The sequence below is a fragment of the Scyliorhinus torazame genome, chromosome 3 (assembly GCF_047496885.1).
Source record: "Scyliorhinus torazame isolate Kashiwa2021f chromosome 3, sScyTor2.1, whole genome shotgun sequence".
Lineage (NCBI taxonomy): Eukaryota > Metazoa > Chordata > Chondrichthyes > Carcharhiniformes > Scyliorhinidae > Scyliorhinus > Scyliorhinus torazame.
The window spans coordinates 188,027,442-188,046,437 of record NC_092709.1 but is presented as its reverse complement, the minus strand read 5'-3'; the positions used below and the strand labels follow the sequence as shown (position 1 = coordinate 188,046,437).

Sequence of the window (18,996 nt, the reverse complement as noted above, 5' to 3'; positions counted from 1 at the left end):
CAGTGTAGTGAGAGATCAGGACGCCATTTTTTAAATGGAGTCCCAATCTCTGGAGCTCCCGAAGCAATCTTCGACACCACCCCCCCACAATAAATGTGTGTGCTCGGCCCCAATCTTGCAACACAGAGCCTCAAAAAACCTGTTATTGAGTGCACTGCGTTTAATAAAATTCACAACTTTCACAATTCCTTTCAACACCAATTCAACATGTGATGGAATTCCTTTCAATGTCAATGCCTCACGGTGAATAAAACAGTGATTCAAACAATGTCCTGACCAGATTATTCCTTAATCCTTATTATAACTCCGCTGTTTTTCCCAGTCCTGTTGGCTGCCCCATCGTTTGTGATTCATCTGCAATGAACCCAGTCGAGCCCACACGTATTCAGTACTTCAAAGATCTATGCGCCAGTCGTGACTGGTTGGTAATGTCAGGAACCACAGCAAATTCTCAACAAATTAATTTGCCAGTACTTCCCTGCATATAATACACATGGGTTTTGCATCCTGATTTACATTGGCATAATTAACCAAGTCATACCTCAAGTAATCATCTTTATACTGCTTTGTTCCCGCTTTCTGTTTTTTCTTTGTTGGCTGTTCACCAGAAGCCCTGGAGCTCTGTACAGAGTTAACACTAGCATGGCTTTGTCCCACGGTGGACTCTGCTGAGCAGCTCTCTCCAGCAGATTTAGTTATGAGGTCCTGGCCAGCAGGTACACTGCCTGTTTGTGACTCTGGCCCTCTCTTCTTTATAACAAAACAATCCATCTTCAGTTCTTCACGGTCCTGTTGCCTTGCTTGCTCACAGCTAGAAAATGGAGGAAGAAACAAAAGCACAGATGTACAGGGCACTTGGCGGCAATGTTTGTGCCGGGTGCGTGACCTCCTCTCTGCTGCCAATTCTGGCCGGAAGACTGCATCATTCCATTTAAAAGCCGTTCACGGCTGACATTCTCAATTTAAAAGCCAGTCATAGCTGTTGGGCACTTCTCCCACACTCGGGAATGCCACACCCTCCCGTGGGCCACGCCCCCCACTTTGAAAATCCCTGGTGTAGAGCACACATTAATTCATCTACATTACAGCTAGGGTGGCACGGTGGTTGGCACTGCTACCTCACAGTGCCAAGGACCCGGGTTCAACACATTCTCTCCATGTCTGCGTGGGTCTCACCCCCCACAATGCAAAAGATGTGCCGGTTAGGTGGATTGGCCACACTAAATTGCCCCTTAATTTGAAAAAAATAATTGGGTACTCTAAATTTATAAAAAGGGGGAAAAAAAAATCTACATCACAGCTAAACAAGGTTCCATAGGATAGGAGGCCCTCACGATAGAGCTAATAAGGCAATTCAATTCCTTTTTTTCCATTATATTTTATGTAAGCATATGTTAGTTGCCATATTGGTAATTCCCTCCTAATTATAGCCTGGTTTCTATTACCAGCAATTTGTTCTATTTTGACTGGGGAAAAACACACATTTCACAACTGACTTTGCTACATTTCTGACCTGAACTCAGAACAATTCTGAAGAAACATAGCGCAATAAAGACAAATGCAGTCACAATCTTCAATCTGCCATCCTGATCCATTACATCTCATCATTACCCCCGCGCAATCATCAATGCTTTTAGATCACCATCCAGTTGTGGCATTCGTATTCACCCTACTTCCCACCTCTACATAATTGCCTTGGTTATTATTAATCCATCCCACTGCATCAGCTTTCCAGTACTTTGAGCCTTATTTCAAGGTTCATTGACCAGATTGAAGCTCGCACAATTTCCTATTTCATCAGTCCCTGGCTTTAATAAGGAGTTTTCATTCTGATCATTGAGGCAGTAACAGTAAATCAGAGGGTTTTACCTTCACTGAATGGAGTTCTCACATCTTAATTGATGACCAGTGGTGAATTCAAACACGTGGACTTCGTGCAACCATAGTATTCTCATAGAATTTACAATGCAGAAGGAGGCCATTCGGCCCATCGAGTCTGCACCGGCTCTTGGAAAGAGCACCCTACCCAAGGTCAACACCTCCACCCTATCCCCATAACCCAGTAACCCCACCCAACACTAAGGGCAATTTTGGACACTAAGGGCAATTTATCATGGCCAATCCACCTAACCTGCACATCTTTGGACTGTGGGAGGAAACCGGAGCACCCGGAGGAAACCCACGCACACACGGGGAGGATGTGCAGACTCCGCACAGACAGTGATCCAAGCCGGAATCGAACCTGGGACCCTGGAGCTGTGAAGCAATTGTGCTATCCACAAGGCTACCGTGCTGCCCCATCAAGCCTTTACCTGTCTGACTCAAAATATATAGCAGTAATATCCAGACCATATCTGGGCTGAGTCCATCAATGACTGGATCCTGCATATCACACTTTGCACGCTGGTGAATAGAGAGCTGTGAATTATAGGCAATAGACATATAGCGATGTGGGTGCAGAAAATGTGCACATAATTTGGCTTTTTTCAACTACATGAAACATTTATTTTCATTAAGTGAAACAAAACTGGTCTTGTACATACTCTAGGTTTTGAAGGATGCAAACAATATTTTAACTGTTTAAGTAAATAGCAAAGTCTCTTTACCTGGTGAAATTTACACATGTAATAATAATAATCTTTATTAGTATCACAAGTGGGCTTACGTTAACACGGCAATGAAAAGCCCCTAGTCGCCACACTCCGGCACCTGTTCGGATACATGGAGGGAGAATTCAGAATGTCCAATTCACCCAGCAAGCACACCTTTTGGGACTTGTGAGAGGAAACCAGAGCACCCGGTGGAAACCCACGCAGACACGGGGAGAACGTGCTGACTCCGCACAGACAGTAACCCAAGCCAGAAATTGAACCTGGGTCCCTGGCGCTGTGAAGCAACAGTGCTAACCATTGTGCTACCATGCACATGTGACGAGACTAGATGGTGAACACTAGCAATTCTTGTCAGTGCAAGTCTACGAAAAACCTTGAATTTCATCTGAGATCAAAATTAACCAATCCTTTTGTTCTCTTCCTTTACATTATTTTGTAGCCACATTCTTGGCTTCGCATAGGATCTCTGGCTTGAATTTCATTTTCAGTATGGATTCTCCACAAATATAGACCATGGGGTATTTTTGTGGAGGCTGCAGCTCCTTCTGGACATCCATTTCTATCAGATGTTCAGATTAAACAATTCCGAGCTTCTCTGGAATCATTGGCACTACACAGAACTTGACAATAATCTTTGACCACATTAAGACTACCGTGGGGCAACACGGTAGCATTATGGATAGCACAATTGCTTCACAGCTCCAGGGTCCCAGGTTCGATTCCGGCTTGGGTCACTGTCTGTGCGGAGTCTGCACGTCCTCCCCGTGTGTGCGTGGGTTTCCTCCGGGTGCTCCGGTTTCCTCCCACAGTCCAAAGATGTGCAGGTTAGGTGGATTGGCCATGATAAATTGCCCTTAGTGTCCAAAATTGCCCTTAGTGTTGGGTGGGGTTACTGGATTATGGGGATAGGGTGGCGGTGTTGACCTTGGGTAGGGTGCTCTTTCTAAGAGCCGGTGCAGACTCGATGGGCCGAATGGCCTCCTTCTGCACTGCAAATTCTAAATTCTATGAAAAGAGTCAATAGGTGCTTGAGGACCCTTCTCTTTCCATTGGGCTGATCGAATAAAGATCAACTTCAACTAGATCATTGAATTACCAGTAAACTATAGATTTTGGACAGAATATACAGGTGACGCCAGTGGCTCTACTGAGAACGAAACATTGCCAGGATCTCCTGCACATTCTTTATTTATTCCTGTACACTGTTAGGGGCTGGATAGGACATTAACAAATAAAGCTGACAGTGCTCACCTCTAATTGTTTAAGCTCCACACAAACATTATTTGTAAGTCTGAACAGTTCCACTAGAGTGTGCTCTCTGGTTATAATTACAGGTACATTGCTAGATCAGGAATAGCACTGAAAGGCTTAGAACATAGAACATAGAAAAATACAGCACAGAACAGGCCCTTCGGCCCACAATGTTGTGCCGAACTTACACCCCATCATTCTACCAATAATGTTTGCCAAACTTTTGTTTTGCTGAATAATGAAGCCTAGTTTTTGGGCAGTGAGTATTTTACTGCTTGTGCGGTATATTACTAGCATATCAATTTCTCCTCTCCACATTTTTGCATAAACTTCATAGCCTACATTTTTCTAAGGCTCCGTTTCCTGCTGTCTTGGCAGTTAAGTGAAATGGAAATGAAAATCGTTTATTGTCACAAGTAGGCTTCAAATGAAGTTACTGTGAAAAGCCTCTAGTCACCACATTCCGGCGCCTGTTCGGGGAGGCTGGTACGGAAATTGAACCGTGCTGCTGGCCTTGGTCTGCTTTAAAATCAGCTATTTAGCCCTTGTGCTAAACCAGCCCCTGTGCTGCAGGACAAACAAGTTAATGAGAGTACGCAATCTTTAGATCCAAAGATCCAAAAAGTAAGTTCACTTCTGTTAATATCCAAGGGTCTGTGCCTGAAAACAATATGTCTTTCTTACCGGAGTATGTCAATAATGACAATTTTCAACACTTGTATTTATATTGTGCCTTCAATGCAGAAAACCTCCCAAGGTGCTTTTCAGGCATTGATCTAGAGAAAATTTAAAGGTTCAGGATGGTTCTTCCCATAGCTGTGACGATCACCTCAGTATTAGCATCCATGCCACAGGATCCTACCATGGCACCAGAAGGTTCATCTACCTGATAAGTCAGTCCACCATTCACCCCAGTATAAATCTCATGGCTCGTATCATGTTTAACAGTGCAAAAGCTATTTTCAAAATTCCAATCAAAAGGTGACACCTACTCGAGAGGACGCAGGGGTTTTACCACAAGGAAAGGAAACGTTTTCAGGGCTATGTGGAAAGAGCAGGGGCCTAATTGAATAGCTCTTTCAAAGTGCTGTCACAAGCCCAATGGGCTGAATGGCCTCTATCTATGCTGTATGAATCTATGGCATCTTCCTTTCTATGACCAAACTCTTGTTACTCTAGAATCACCCTTCAGGCCAAGTAAAACCGAAAGTTCTCTTCACCACCATTAAATGCGTCCTTCTGACTTCCGGTGATGGCGGGCGGGAGGCGGCCGCACAATGGAGGGCTCCCATTCGGGAACGGCATCTTCGGGGCTGTAAGCCCGGTCCCAGGGTCCACGGAGGCGGCAAAAGCAGGGAGGAGGCACAGAGGCGGCACAGTGAAAGTAAATTTCGAGGGTGAGCAAAAAAAAGTCCATAAAGAAAACAGCTGAAGGTCTGTCGGGGAGTGGAAAGGTCACCGCGGGGTCACCAAGGAAAATAGAGGCTGGAGCACCAGGGGAGGCCACATTGCTTATGGCTGAAGAAATAACTAAGGTGATGGCTGCAGAATTTGAAAGGCAGTTTACAAAATACATGGAGACAATGAGGAAGGAGATGAGAGAGGTTTCGAGTGTGCTGGTGGAGGAGGCGATTTCCCCCGGTGACGACGGAGGTGGCGAGCGCAGTGGCGGAGGTGCGAGAGCAAGGGGAGGCGCTGAAGGAAATGGAGGAGACGTTATTGCAGCACGGTGATCAACTTGCTTCGATGGGGAAAGAGATGCGGAAGGTGATGGACATTAACAAAGATCTGCAAGGAAAAATGGAAGAACTGGAAAACAGATCCAGGCGACAGAATTTGAGGATTGTGGGGCTGCCCGAAGGAGTTGAAGGACCGAGGGCGACTGAGTATTTTGCCGCGATGCTGGCGAAACTATTGGGGGAGGGGGAGGATCCCTCCCGATATGAATCGGGCTCATCGGTCGTGGAGGCCTGTACCAAAGGCGAGTGAGCCGCCAAGGGTAGTGACTCTGTGCTTCCGTAGGTACAGTGTGAAGGAGAAGGTCCTGAGCTGGGCCAAGCAGAAGTGGGTAGTGCAGTGGGCTGGAGCTGGTATACGTGTATACCAGGACTTTACGGTGGAGCTGGCGAGGAGGCGGGCTGCCTTCAACCGGGTGAAGAGGGCACTGTACATTAGCAAGGTGCAGTGCGGCATTGTATTTCCAGCGAAGCTGAGGGTGACTTACAAGCTCAGGGACTTTTATTTTGGAACGGCGGAAGCAGCGGAGGAGTTTGCGAAGGCAGAAGGACTGTGGCAGAACTGACAAATTGAGGAATGGCCATGTGCCGATGTAACCTCATGACTGTATTTTCTTCTTTTTTGTTTCACTGCATGCGGGCGTATGGGCTAAAGGAGCCAATGTGGTATATATTTGGACAAGGGAATTGATGGGACTTTCAGTCGAAATGAGGGTTCTTTGGGGTGTAGGTGGATATATGGGGTTTGTGTGCTAAAAGGGGATTTCTAGGCTTTCCTAGGGCCGGGCAAGGGGGAAAGGGACCCAGGCGGGAGTGAGGTGGGGGGAGGGGCTGCGGCCATCGGAGCCTGGCAGAACAGGGTCCGAGTGGTCTAGTCGGGGTGGAAAGTTGGGGGGAAGGAACCGAGGTTGGGGGGAGGAGTTTTACAAGAGGCAGTGGACGGGAGGAGTTGGAGATGGGTGGGGGGGGGGGGAGTGTACAACTCTTGGTATCATGTACGGTACTCTTTCAGAGGTTGGATGGCGTTGAGTGTAGGGTGGGGAGTGGGAGTGGACTCTATAGGTCAATGGTGACCATGGGCGGTCCCGGACTCCTTTTTCTTTTTCTCCTTTGTTTTTTGTTTCGACCGTGGGAGAGTTTGTTTTATTGGATGCATATATTGACAGGTGGGCCGTTTGGGGTGGTGGGAGGATGGGATCGTTGGTATTATTAAGGGGATTGATTTTGTATTTGTTACCGTTTACTGTTTGTGGGCGGAGTGTAAATTTTGAAGGAAAATGTGAAAATGGAGAATAAAAACATTAAAAAAAAATGTTTTTAATGAGTCCGTCTATCGTCTTTACCTTCTTCTTTCTAATCTCAATGCGGAGCTCATTGGTCTCCGTATCCAAAATGAAGCCTTTGCTTGGCTATTGTCTCCACCACACCTTATTTCCCAACCTTACCACCCCTCAGCTTCCATCTGCATTTATCGACAATCTACTCACCCCCCCCAACCATAACCACTCATCTCCTGCAAGAGATTCACCACTTGTTCCTTTTGTCTTTCCAGTTTTTTCATTTTGTCAAGAACTGATTTCCTCACCAACCTCTCTTTTAAAAGTTGATTGTCAACCCTTCTCCTTCTCTAATGTCCTTGAGCATTTCATTTCCATCCAAATCCATGTCAACCTCTAAAAGGGCTCTAAAACCTCTAACCTCCCAAATCTCTGATAGGGCTGGTTTAGCTCAGTGGGCTAGACAGCTGGTTTGTGATGCAGAATAAAACCAGCAGCGTGGGTTCAATTCCTGTACCAGCTTACCTGAACAGGCGCTGGAATGTGACTAGGGGCTTTTCACAGCAACTTCATACTTGTGACAATAAAAGGTTATTATTATTAAAATAAGTCTATTTCAGAACTCAGAAATTGAGAAATAAAAGGGTCCATCTAGTTCACCTTCTGCTATTCTGGTAGTCCTAGGATTCGACAGTAATAAAATAGTTCACTCCTCACAGGTGACTGCTCCACACCAAACTTGACATGAGGGACCTGAGGCATGTTATGGGAGATGTAATGGGCTTTGGCTCCTTCAGGGATACAAGCTAAATTTAGGGAAGGGTGAGTAGTTTGAGGTCAACACTTCGTGGAGGGGAACCAGTTTGGGGTGGTTTGCCTTTCCGCCCGGCTGTGACTAGCTTTCAGTATTTGGGGGTCCAGGTGGCTCGGATTGGCAGGCCCCGGAAATTGAATCACACCAACCTATGGGTAGTGTAATGGTGGACCTGCAAACCTGGGATAGCCTTCTACTGTCCTTGGCAGGCTGAGTTCAATCCATCAAGATTAACATCTTGCTGAGATTTTTGATTTTATTTCAGTGTCTTACTGTATTTCTACCCAAGTCGTTTGTTCAGGGGATTGAGCGGCTTATACTGGGTTTCATATGGGCGGGGAAAACCCCAAGGATTCGGAGGGGGTTCCTACTGAGGGATGGAGAGTCGGGAGTATGTGCTGCCAAATTTGATGTTTTACTACTGGGCTGCCAGTGCAGAGAAGGTGTTGGCATGGTGTGGAGAACCAGGGTGTATCTGGGTGCGGATGTGGTCTGGGTCATGCAGAGGGTCCAGTTTGGGGGTGCTGACCACAGCAAAGTACCCTTCAAACCCAGTGGTTGTCTGCACTTAAAAAATATGGAGGCAACTCCATCAGCATCAAGTGCCCCTTATTTGTATGAATCACTGCCAGCCTGGAGGAGTTGAAAGAGAAAGCCGGGTTCTGTTACTAAAGCCGGTCCCCTTTAGGTACCTCCAGGCTTGAAATTTTGTTCGACGAACGTTCCCGACATTTCCGATGGCGGCACCTTCAACCTTATTAGATAGGATTCTTTCCTGTTTGGGGATGGAAGCGGGTAGTACAGCTGGCATCTATGGACGGATTTTGAGGGAAGCGTTGGTCTCGGTGGACAGGGTGTTGACTAAATGGGAGGAGGAGCTGGGACCCATGCTGGAGCAGGAGTGTGGAGTGAGTCCCTCCGCACGGTGAACTCTACAACATCCTGTGTGAGTCTGAGTCTGATCCAGATCAAGGTAGTGTTTAGGGCGCGCCTCACCAAGGCCAGAATGAGTCATTTCTTTGAGGGGGTTGAGCGAGCGCTGTTCGAAAGGGCCTGTGAACCACATGCACATGTTCTGGTCCTGTCCCAAGCTTGTGGATTTCTGGGTTTCTTTTTTTCTGCATCATATCGGCAATCCTGAATATTGAGCTGGAGTCCTGTCCTTCAGTGGTTATATTCGAGGAATCAGACCTGCCAGAGCTGCGGATGTGTGCGGGGTGGATGCCCTGGCATTCACCTTGCTGGTTGCTCGGAGCTGAATCCACCTGAGTTGGAGACCAGCGATGCCACCTAGCGCCTCGGCATGGCGAGGTGACTTGATGGAGATTTGCACCTCGAGAAGGTCGAATATACCGTGAAGCAGTCAATTGAAGGGTTCTACCATAGATGGCAACCGTTTCTATTGTACTTTAAGGAATTTTTTAAAAATTTGTTCTTGGGCCATGGGCATCGCAGGCTGTGCCAGCATTTTTTGCCCATTCCTAATTGCCCTCGAATTGGGGAAGTTAAGAGTCAAGCGCAATGCTATGGGTCTTACTCTTGAGTCACGGGAAAATTGCAGATTTCCTTCCCCAAAGGACATTAGTGAACCAGATGGGTTTTTACAACAAACGTGAGTGATTTCATGGGTCATCATTAGACTTAAAATTCCAGATTTACTTTTTATTTAATTCCAATTTCACCGTCTGCAGTGGTGGGATTTGAACCTGGATCACAGAGCATTACTCTGGGTCTCTGGTTTACTAGTCCAGTGACAATACCACTACGTCATCTCTTCCACCTCCCCGGTTACTGTTAGCTGTTTGGGGGGGGGGGGGGGGGGAGGGGGGGAAGCAAAGGGTTTACTAGGTTATTTTTCTTGTTATTTGGTTTACTGTTGCTTGTAATTTTCATAATTTTTGCACTTTTTGTATCCTCTGGGTATAAAATTAGAAAAGTTTAATAAAAATATTTTTTAAAAACCTGTCATGAACAGAGGGAAACCTACAGTGGGAAAGTTTTGGGAATCTAACTCTCCATCACGATGCAATTACCATATGTTTGGCTCAAATTTCCCCGCTAACGTATTTCAAAATATTTTCAAGAACAAATGTATATAACTTGCATTGGAATGAATCAACAATATGTACTTCCATCGCCCCCTAGTGAGCCTGTTGCAAAGATTTGCCACTTGATCACTAAAATACTGGGACTTTTATCTCCACAGGCAGGTTTGGGTGAGTGGCAGAGTTTAAGTCTTTAATGGGCAGGATTCTGACACCAAGTTGCCCACCTCTGTATTTAATCAAAGTGGAGAGGTGGACAAGCAATTAATCTGCTCCAAGGAGCAAGTTGGCAGTAAAAACATAATTAATAGTTTTTCAATTTCGTGAATTTATCTATCCAGAGGAGAGCTGCCAATCCAGGTGGTGAGTACTTTTACACCAACAGCTGGACCCAGTGTGCCTTTCTGTGCAACACCTATGATCGAGCATCGCACCCAACCTCCCCACCCCAATAAACCTCCAATCCTCCCTGGCATGGACCTCCCATATCATGAGGCATTCACTGACTTGTTCCCCACTTGACTGGCAGAGAAGCCATGTCCCCGTTCTAGAATCATATAGACTTTACAGTGCAGAAGGAGGCCATTCACAGGCGCGAGGAGAACGTGCAGACTCTGCACAGGCAGTGACCCAAAACAGGAATCGAACCTGGGACCCTGGAGCTGTGAAGCAATTGTGCTAAACACTGTGCTAGCGTGCTGCCCACTGACTGAAAGTCAAGACTGTCAGTTAGGCTGACTTCCAGGCAGGGAACTGGTTGATGATGTTATATGCCCAATGTGGAGTTTGATCTCATATTATTCTGTTAGGGACCATTCAAATTGAAAGATAAATCCAAATAACCAGTAACAGAACATCATGAGGTTTCACACTCTGAAACAAACTTCCATGTAAAAGAAATCAGCTGAGCCAGCACTATTAACCTTACACAACATTTTCCTACTAGTTATGCTATGAACTCCGTTCTACTTTTTACTTACCCCACCCATCTCTAGCATTCCCTTATATGTACAAAGTTTCATTCACGTCTCCTGGACTAACCCAAGTGTATGCCACAGCTATCTGGACTTCACTTTAATTTATGCTTGATGTTCCAGCTATTTGGCAAGATATGAAATTACATGGAGATCCTTCCAATAGCTTTTGGGCAACTAATCCTCCAAATTCCCTTCAAAGCCTCAACTGTGGACTTCTCAGCTCAAACAAGGGTACGTTGCATTCTTTCTTAGGGATTGAAACATCTGGAACACCTTGAGGCCCCCTATACTCACCCTGTATACTCCCACAGGTGATTCAAAGCTCCTGGCAGAGGTTTTCTCTCTGCATATTTAAGCTGAATATCTAAGCTGACTGCTTCCAATCTAACTACAAATTACCTTCTGCAACAAGCCTCTGTAAGGGCCAGGGGCTTATAGTTTGAGAGGCGCCAATCCACTTTAAACATGGCTGATCAGGAGTCTCTCCTGCTCTTAGTGCCAGCCATTGGCGTGTTGGAACGATTTACGGATTAACACATTCAACCTGTTTGACCGTGATATAAAAGCACCTTCCTTTGTCATCAAGTTCTGGGGTGGGGACCTAGACCCGGAACTTCTGGCACAGGGACAGGGACGCTACCCACTGCACCACAAGTTTACAGAATGTAGAATGTGGAAGACCAGCCTGGATGAATGGCTACCCTTTCATTTTGGATTCATCTGGTGGCAAGGACCACATTTATTGTCCATAACTGTTTCCTATAAGCAGGCATAATCTCTGTGATGAAGATATCCCACTGTGCATTTAAGTAGTGACTTCTTAGTTTGACCCAGCAATAATGAAGGGAAGGCAGTATATTTCCAAATTGGGATGGCTTATGACTTGGAGAAGTTGAAATGGTGGTTGTTACCTTGTACCTGATGTGCTTACCCATTAGGTTGCGCTGTGAAAGAAGTTGCTGCAACATGTAGCCACAATACACCAGTATTGGAAGCAGTGAACGTTTAAGGAAATGGATCAAGTGGAGTGCTTTGTCTTGGGTAATGTCAAGCTTCTTGACTGCTGTTCAAGGAAAATGAAGATGATTCCATCACAATTCTGACTTGCTCCTTGTAAATGCTGGTAAAGTTGAGGAGTCAGGAGGCGAGATACTCGCCATAGAATACCCAGACTTTGATTTATTATTTTAGCCATGATGTTTGTGTGGCTGGTTCAGTTACTTTCTGATCAATGTTCATTCCCAGGATGTTGGTTGCACTGATGTTAGCACTGTCACTCAATAGCAACGGGAGCTGGTTTGGCTGGTTAGACTCTCTCTTATTTGGTCATAATTGTTACCACCTTGTCACTGCACATGAGTATGGACTGTTTCATTATCTGAGGGATTGCAAATGGGATGCTGCAATCATTAGTGATCTTATGATGGAGTGAAGATTGTTAATGGAGCAGCTGAAGATAGATGGGCAAGGACACCACTTTGAGAAACTCCTACAGCGATGTCATCTGACTTCTCTGTGATCTGACCTCTGATCTGGCAGTACAGTTCAGCCTATGCTACATACCAATACCATCAGGGCTAACAACTGTATGGAAAAAATCAGCTGGAAAAGGTCACCTTGCCAATCATGCTTGTCCTACAGTCATGTTACAACTGAGCACCCTAATCCAAATGCCCCTCCACTACAATTAATAAAAATTCCTGCGACAAATTCCTTATCCAACTCAATTTCTGCCAATCTCACAGGATTTGTTTTTAAAATAGCCTAAAAGTATCTCATTGTCGTTGACGGTTTGTTTTTATAAGCACATTGTTTTTTTCCCCAGCGGAACTAATTACAAAACTTTAATGGACTAATTTCTAGTAATTATATAGTACATTAAAAAAATGAATGAATGAGATGGAATCAAGTGATGCAGATAGTGGAATGATTTGATACGACCATTACTAATGCACAACATTGCTAATGTACTGCATTATCTGCTTGGTTCAAAGTTGTAATCCTATCTGTTTGCAACAAGTTATAAATTATATACAATTTAATCAATCGCGTAAGTAGATGAAGCACAGTCAAGACTAGATGGATGGCAATGTTTGAATTGATTTTGATATCAGTATTGATAAGTGCATTTTTCTGTATTCATTTCTCAGTTCTGGCAGTGACAAAACCGCATTTTAATCAAATCCATCTGGTAGAAATGGAGCAGGATGTTTGATATTGTTCCCACCGACTCCTCGTGCTTGTCCTGCACTGTTCCTTCCCCATAATTTTAAATCTGGGTTCTGGCTACACAAAGCATCCAGGCAAGTGGAGTCTTATTAAAATGGCGAAAGGATGAAAATTACCAACCTCCATTTTCTGAAACTGCCTTGGTATAAAAGAAATGCAGTGGTGGCAACTGCTCTATCTAGCTGTGGTTATTGGGTCAAATATGCATTCCCAGATAGATGATATGATATTTAGATTTAACCCCTTTATGTGCTGAATTTAATAGTAACACCTTAACTAAAACTAATCCAACATTCCAAAAAAATAAAAAGTGCCATGTCGGGCTGTTTAGCACAGGGCTAAATCGCTGGCTTTGAAAGCAGACCAAGGCAGGCCAGCAGCACGGTTCAATTCCCGTAACAGCCTCCCCGAACAGGTGCTGGAATGTGGCGACTAGGGGCTTTTCACAGTAACTTAATTGAAGCCTACTTGTGACAATAAGCGATTTTCATTTCATTTCAGTATTGACACCTCCTGTGCCGAGTGCAGGTGAATGGTTGGAAATGTGACACTATTTCAGAACCTGGTCAACCATTAATTCACTTAGCTCCATAGATGCAAGAGGCAATTCAAAAGTTATTTATAGGAGTAGTCAAGTAGCAATATTAGGTACACAACAGCAAACAGAACAGTAAAATACTTCAATTCGGCAAATATTTTCTAGAGTTGCATGTCGAGACTCTACAAAAAGGAAATTGCTGCTGTCTACACCTCGTGCTATGCTATAATTAGTTAAATAATAACGTCCGCCTTTATAAAAAACAGATTGAACATCTGAAAAACAATAAAACTGATTGACCCAAGAAATTGAATGTAGAGATGGATTCTATATTCAGGTTCATAATAACTTTCAAGGGTTCATTAACTTAAAATGCTGAGAGTTAAATGGTTATCTATTTCGAAACTTCACAAGTACCAAAGTATAAAACTGCAATACCAAAGTAATTATATGTTTACTTGCATACGCAATTATAAGATGTAGAAATAAAGTTATGTTGCCTTCCCTACAATTAAGATACTCATGAAAAACACCATGACAAAGAAAATCCACATGAAGAAACGATCCATTACTTTAGCTACCTTCTTCCACTCAGCAGATTTAGCATTGGTTGCTTTTTGCTCTCTAAAACAATTGGCTATAAATTCAATATTTTTTGCCACCCTGCCTCGATGCAAGTAACAGAAACAGGAGGACATGTTAAGATCCTCTTCACTGACACAACTGTCTGCTATGCTTTCATCAAAATGTCCGTTGGGTACTTTCTGGTTGCATAATGCACACTGCTGCACGGGTATCACAGACAGGGTAGCTTCCTCCTTCAAAATTGTGTTGGTACATTGGTAATTTTTAGATAGCTGAGCCTTTATTGTTAACTCTTGCTCTTTTCTGAATTTTCCATTTGTTTTAGAATTATCTACCTCTAGTCTATAATTATTTTTTTTATCTTTCTTTTGCACCACTGTGCAGGTTTCACCAATGTCATACACAAAAAAGATCTTTGACATGTATTGCAATATGATCACTTTTGCCCAATTTGGAACTGGTTTGGCTTCCGGCCCACAGTGGTGAATATTCATGATGAAAATGGTCAGTGCAGTAGAGGCTGTGATCATTGTCATTGTTGCTATGTAGTATTTACCTGAAGAATAAAGATAAACAAATATTGGAATGGATTAAAAGATTTAATCGCAAAACTCAAAAATTCACAACTTATTTTAGGACCAGGCACAAAATTAAGGGTCATTTGATTCATCAAAGCTGTTGTCTCCACAGGCGATATGTGCAATGTATTCTTTTGGTGCAATCTTCCCAATGCACAAATATGCTGATGAATAAAACTACCATAATAAAACTCATCTATTTAAATGCCCCCTAAAGCCAGATCATGTACTCATTTCCTCCCATTAGCACAGTCCATGCCTTTCTTCCTTGAATTAAAACTTGATCTGTGGTGATATGCATCACTGTATATACACAAGGGGTTAATGCAAATACACAACTAAGTAAGAGGGAGCACCAGAGATGTCATGACATGCAGACATACAGCCAATGGGTCATTACAACAGGACACAACCAATGGGTAATCAGGACACCCAGAGGTGGCATTACCACAAGGGGGTACTTCACAACCCATATAAAAAGGACAGGGCACACATGCTCTGCCTCCTTCCACAGACAGACATCTAGAGAGTACACCAGGGTTGATCAACAGCATCACACCCAGCGCATGGCTTAGAGCAGACTGATTTAGTTAGACTGAGTTACTACAGTTAGATTAGCAGGAGATTTGAACTCATTTAAGAACTGCGTTAATAGTTCAATAAACATATTGAACTCATTACAAAGTCTGGACCTTCCTTTGTCAAAGCATGCATCAAGGAAGCAGCTTATGCTACACGAAGAAGCATAACCCAACATGAACTACATCTGTGCTTTTTACAGGAGTTACCTTGCTGTTGCCAGTTTCTACCCTCTCTCTCCTTCCTGGGTTTCTGCTCAAAGGCACCAGCCACTTTTCAGTGCCTTGGCAGGTGTCTATTACTGTGATTTTTGGTTTGAAATGTTTCGCCACGGACAGTTTGTCTGTCATAAATAAGTAAATTTATCAAGCTGGTGGGTCAAAGGGGCATGTGGTAGACTTCAGGTTGATAATACAAATGAGAACCAAGCAGAACATTAAAAAGTCTAGCGAGGAAGTGAGAAACTAAGAAAAGCAAATAAAGATCACAAGAAGAGACTAGCAGCTAACACAAGAAGTGTAAGGAAAGGGTTAACAGACTGGTTGGGAGTTCAGAGCATTGTTTGATGCGTTGAAACTGAAATGCACGATTTTACACCCATGTTTGCCACGATTGCATATGACGATGTGGGGCAAACATCACAAAAAGTGACTTCCGATGACAAAGGTGTGCTGAGTAGTCGCACATCAGGTGGTTCCCCTCCATTCGACAGAAAAAACGGCACTTTTGGCCGAATTTAGCCTACAAAATCGGACTTAAACATCCCCTCACCATCAACAATAGTAAGAACAACAAAATGCCAGGAAGCAACAGCTCGAGAGGATGCAGGGACACCAGAAACCGTGGCAAGGGACAGGAGTGGTGAGCAAGCAGGTCAGCTGACCTACAAGGCAAGGGGTCCCCAGCCTCCCCGGAGAGAGGAAGACCGGCAACCCAGAAAACAAGCTCTGCAACCCCCCAGCCAGGAGGTGGATGGAAGATTGTTCCTAACCAAGGAACTAAACGTAATGAAGGATGACATGAAGGTCGAGATAAAGGCGACGATCGAGGTGGTGGAAGCGCTAGCCGCCATGCAGCTGGCGCTCATCGGCAGGGGAGGAAACTGGAAGCCCAGGGGAACACGATCTGAGAGCTGGAAAAGGCATCGGCAGGTCACGTCAGGGCAACAGAATCGATGCCCTGGAAGCCGAGATCAAGAGGTTGGTGGCGACCCGGGGGAGCTTGAAAGGGAAGGTTGAGCACCAAGAAAATCAGTTGAGGCGGCAGAACATTCGGACAATAGGCCTGTCAGAGGGGATTGAGGTCAGGGACCCAACTGACTATGTGGCCCAAATGCTGGACAACCTGGTTGGGTGGGACAACTTCCCCAAACCCCCAGAGATCAACAGGGTGTCATGTGAGAGAACCTTTAAGAAATGGGTGTTTCTCAGTGATGTCAGAGTGGGTGGAGCTGGGCTGTCTGTCAGCTTTTTACTTTAGTTTTAGGCTGTTTGCTGCAGGGTGTGTTTTAGTTTCGTTTTCAGAGCTGGATAGCTGCAGTCACAGCCAGAAGGGGTATTAGTATCTCGCTCTGTAATCTAAAAACTGTAAATCGATCCTTTGCTGATTTAAAACTAAAACTAATAACTGCTCTCAGTAGTGACTTTAACCTCATGTACTTCTGACCCCACGCCAGCCGGAAAACCGGCGCCAACCGCTCCGGCATCAACAGCCCCCCAAAGTGAGGAATTTTCCAAATTTTCGGGGGCTAGTTTGATGGTGGAGTGGCTGGCGCCACTCCAGCCGGTCGGCTGAAGGGCCGGCACGAGTTCACGCATGCGCGGAACAGCCGGCGTGATCTCGCGCATGCGCAGACCGGCTGGCGTACTTCCGCGCATGTGCAGGGGTTCTCTTCTCCGCACTGACCCCCGGGCAATATGGCGGAGCCCAGGAAAGAAGGCCCCCACGGAAACAGCCCGCCGGCAGGATCGGTAGGCCCCGATCACGGGCCAGGCCACCGTGGGGGGCCCCCCGGGGTCGGATGCCCCCGTGACCCTCCCAGGACTGCCCCCACACACTTACCTGCCAAGTCCCGCCATGCTCGAGGTGAGTAATTCACGCCATCGGGACTGGGCCAAAAATGGACGGCAACTCGGCCCTTTGGGATCTAAAGAATCGCCGGGGAGGCGTGTCAACGGGCCCCGACCGGCATGGCGGGAATCCCGCCGGCCCCTGAAAAACGGCGCCGGAGAATAGGGCAGCCGGCAGCAGGGCAGGCTTCGCGCATACCCTGGGGATTCTCCGACCCGGCGGCAGGTCGGAGAATCCCAGCCTATATCTTCAAACCCCCCAGCGTTCTTTGAGGTGACTGGGAAAAGGAGGGGGAGGCCATAAAACACCTGACACAGAGGCCCGAGAGCCTGGAACAAGAGCACAGGAAACGGAATCCCCAAGGGAAGGCTTAAAGCTGGGCAGGGAGAGGGGGGGAACCCAACAACAAAAAGGGGGAGGGGGTGCGAGGGCACTGGCCACTTGTAAATAATGAATAACTACCCATTGCACAGTGAAGGGCCCAGGAAAGGGCCCTGAAATGCGGGCAGAGGGACAGGTATAGAGGGAATTGATATGTACAGTGTAATCAGCACAGTTACTGTCGCTGCTGGCATAGCGTACAATATATAAAAACTTCAATAAAAATATTTCAAAACAACAAAAAGAGGGCGCCGGGGAGTGGGCGTTATTTCCAATGTTGGGATTTTGAAAATTGTATCTGGTTCACATAGATTTGCTTATTTTGCATTGTATAAAATGAAGAACTTTAATAAAAACATTTTCAAAAAAATAAATCACAAGACTCAGTAAACAAGAATCTCGCCAGCGGGTTCTCGTGGCGGGCCAGGAACCTTATTTAAATATAATTAGCGGACTTCCTTGCCATATCGTCCCCCCCCCACTACTAGAATTTGTCGGCAAGGTTTCCAAATGCTTTTTATAAACAGGAAACGGGATACAGGTGAAAGGGACCCGCTGGGGGTGCACAGATAAGTATAGCCCCCGGGTGTGGGGGGACGGGGGACGGGGGGACGGACGGACATGCCCAGGCAGTATCCGGATGATGCCAGGGGTCAGTGCTGGGGAGGCCCTCTGGGGGGGGGGGGGGCTCCATGTGTCAGGGGGAGTTCCCCTTAGTGGTTGAGAGGGTAGGGGGTTCCCCTTGACTGTGGGGGATGGAGATTGGTGTGCTGTCTATCGGTGATCCGGGCGCCCACTTGGGATTCCCAGCTATTGGTTTTATCCGACCCTGCCCCACTAACGTGATGGTGTGGGCCATGTCTCCAGGATGTTTCTGCACTGGAGAGAAAAACAGCTGTTTTCTCACCTTAACCAGCCCTCTGTGCAGAGAATGGAAAATTCCACCCAAGTATGCAACACTTACTAATGACATCAATACTGCTGAATTGAATAGAACATATAAACAGTCAATCGCAGCAAAATCAATGCCAGACAGATAGTTGCATAAGGACAAGTTGTACCTTTATGGCTAATGAAAAGAAAATGAAAAGAAAATTGCTTATTGTCACAAGTCGGCTTCAAATGAAGTTACTGTGAAAAGCCCCTAGTCGCCACATTCCGGCACCTGTTCGGGGAGGCTGATACGGGAATTGAACAATGCTGCTGGCCTGCCTTGGTCTGCTTTCAAAGCCAGCGATTTAGCCCTGTGCTAAACAGCCCCTCCAATGGATGACAATTTGGGAAAGCGTTAAGCAACCAAGAGCAGGTTAGTGACAGTGAAGAA

At 45.6% G+C, this 18,996-nt stretch overlaps 1 protein-coding gene and 1 pseudogene across 2 annotated transcripts in view; both read right to left on the bottom strand.

Moving 5' to 3' along the window:
- Window positions 1–2,993: 2,993 nt before the first annotated feature.
- Window positions 2,994–3,169, bottom strand: LOC140409559 (DNA-directed RNA polymerases I, II, and III subunit RPABC4 pseudogene; annotated as a pseudogene).
- Window positions 3,170–13,543: 10,374 nt separating this feature from the next.
- The window catches only part of chrna9a (cholinergic receptor, nicotinic, alpha 9a), a 56,263-nt gene continuing 50,810 nt past the window's right edge, over window positions 13,544–18,996 (bottom strand). For both annotated transcript variants that reach the window (XM_072496604.1, XM_072496605.1), the window contains exon 6: window positions 13,544–14,620. In XM_072496604.1, coding sequence (XP_072352705.1) covers window positions 13,971–14,620 — 650 coding nt within the window. In that variant the 3' untranslated portion in view covers window positions 13,544–13,970. The remainder of the gene's footprint in view (window positions 14,621–18,996) is intronic.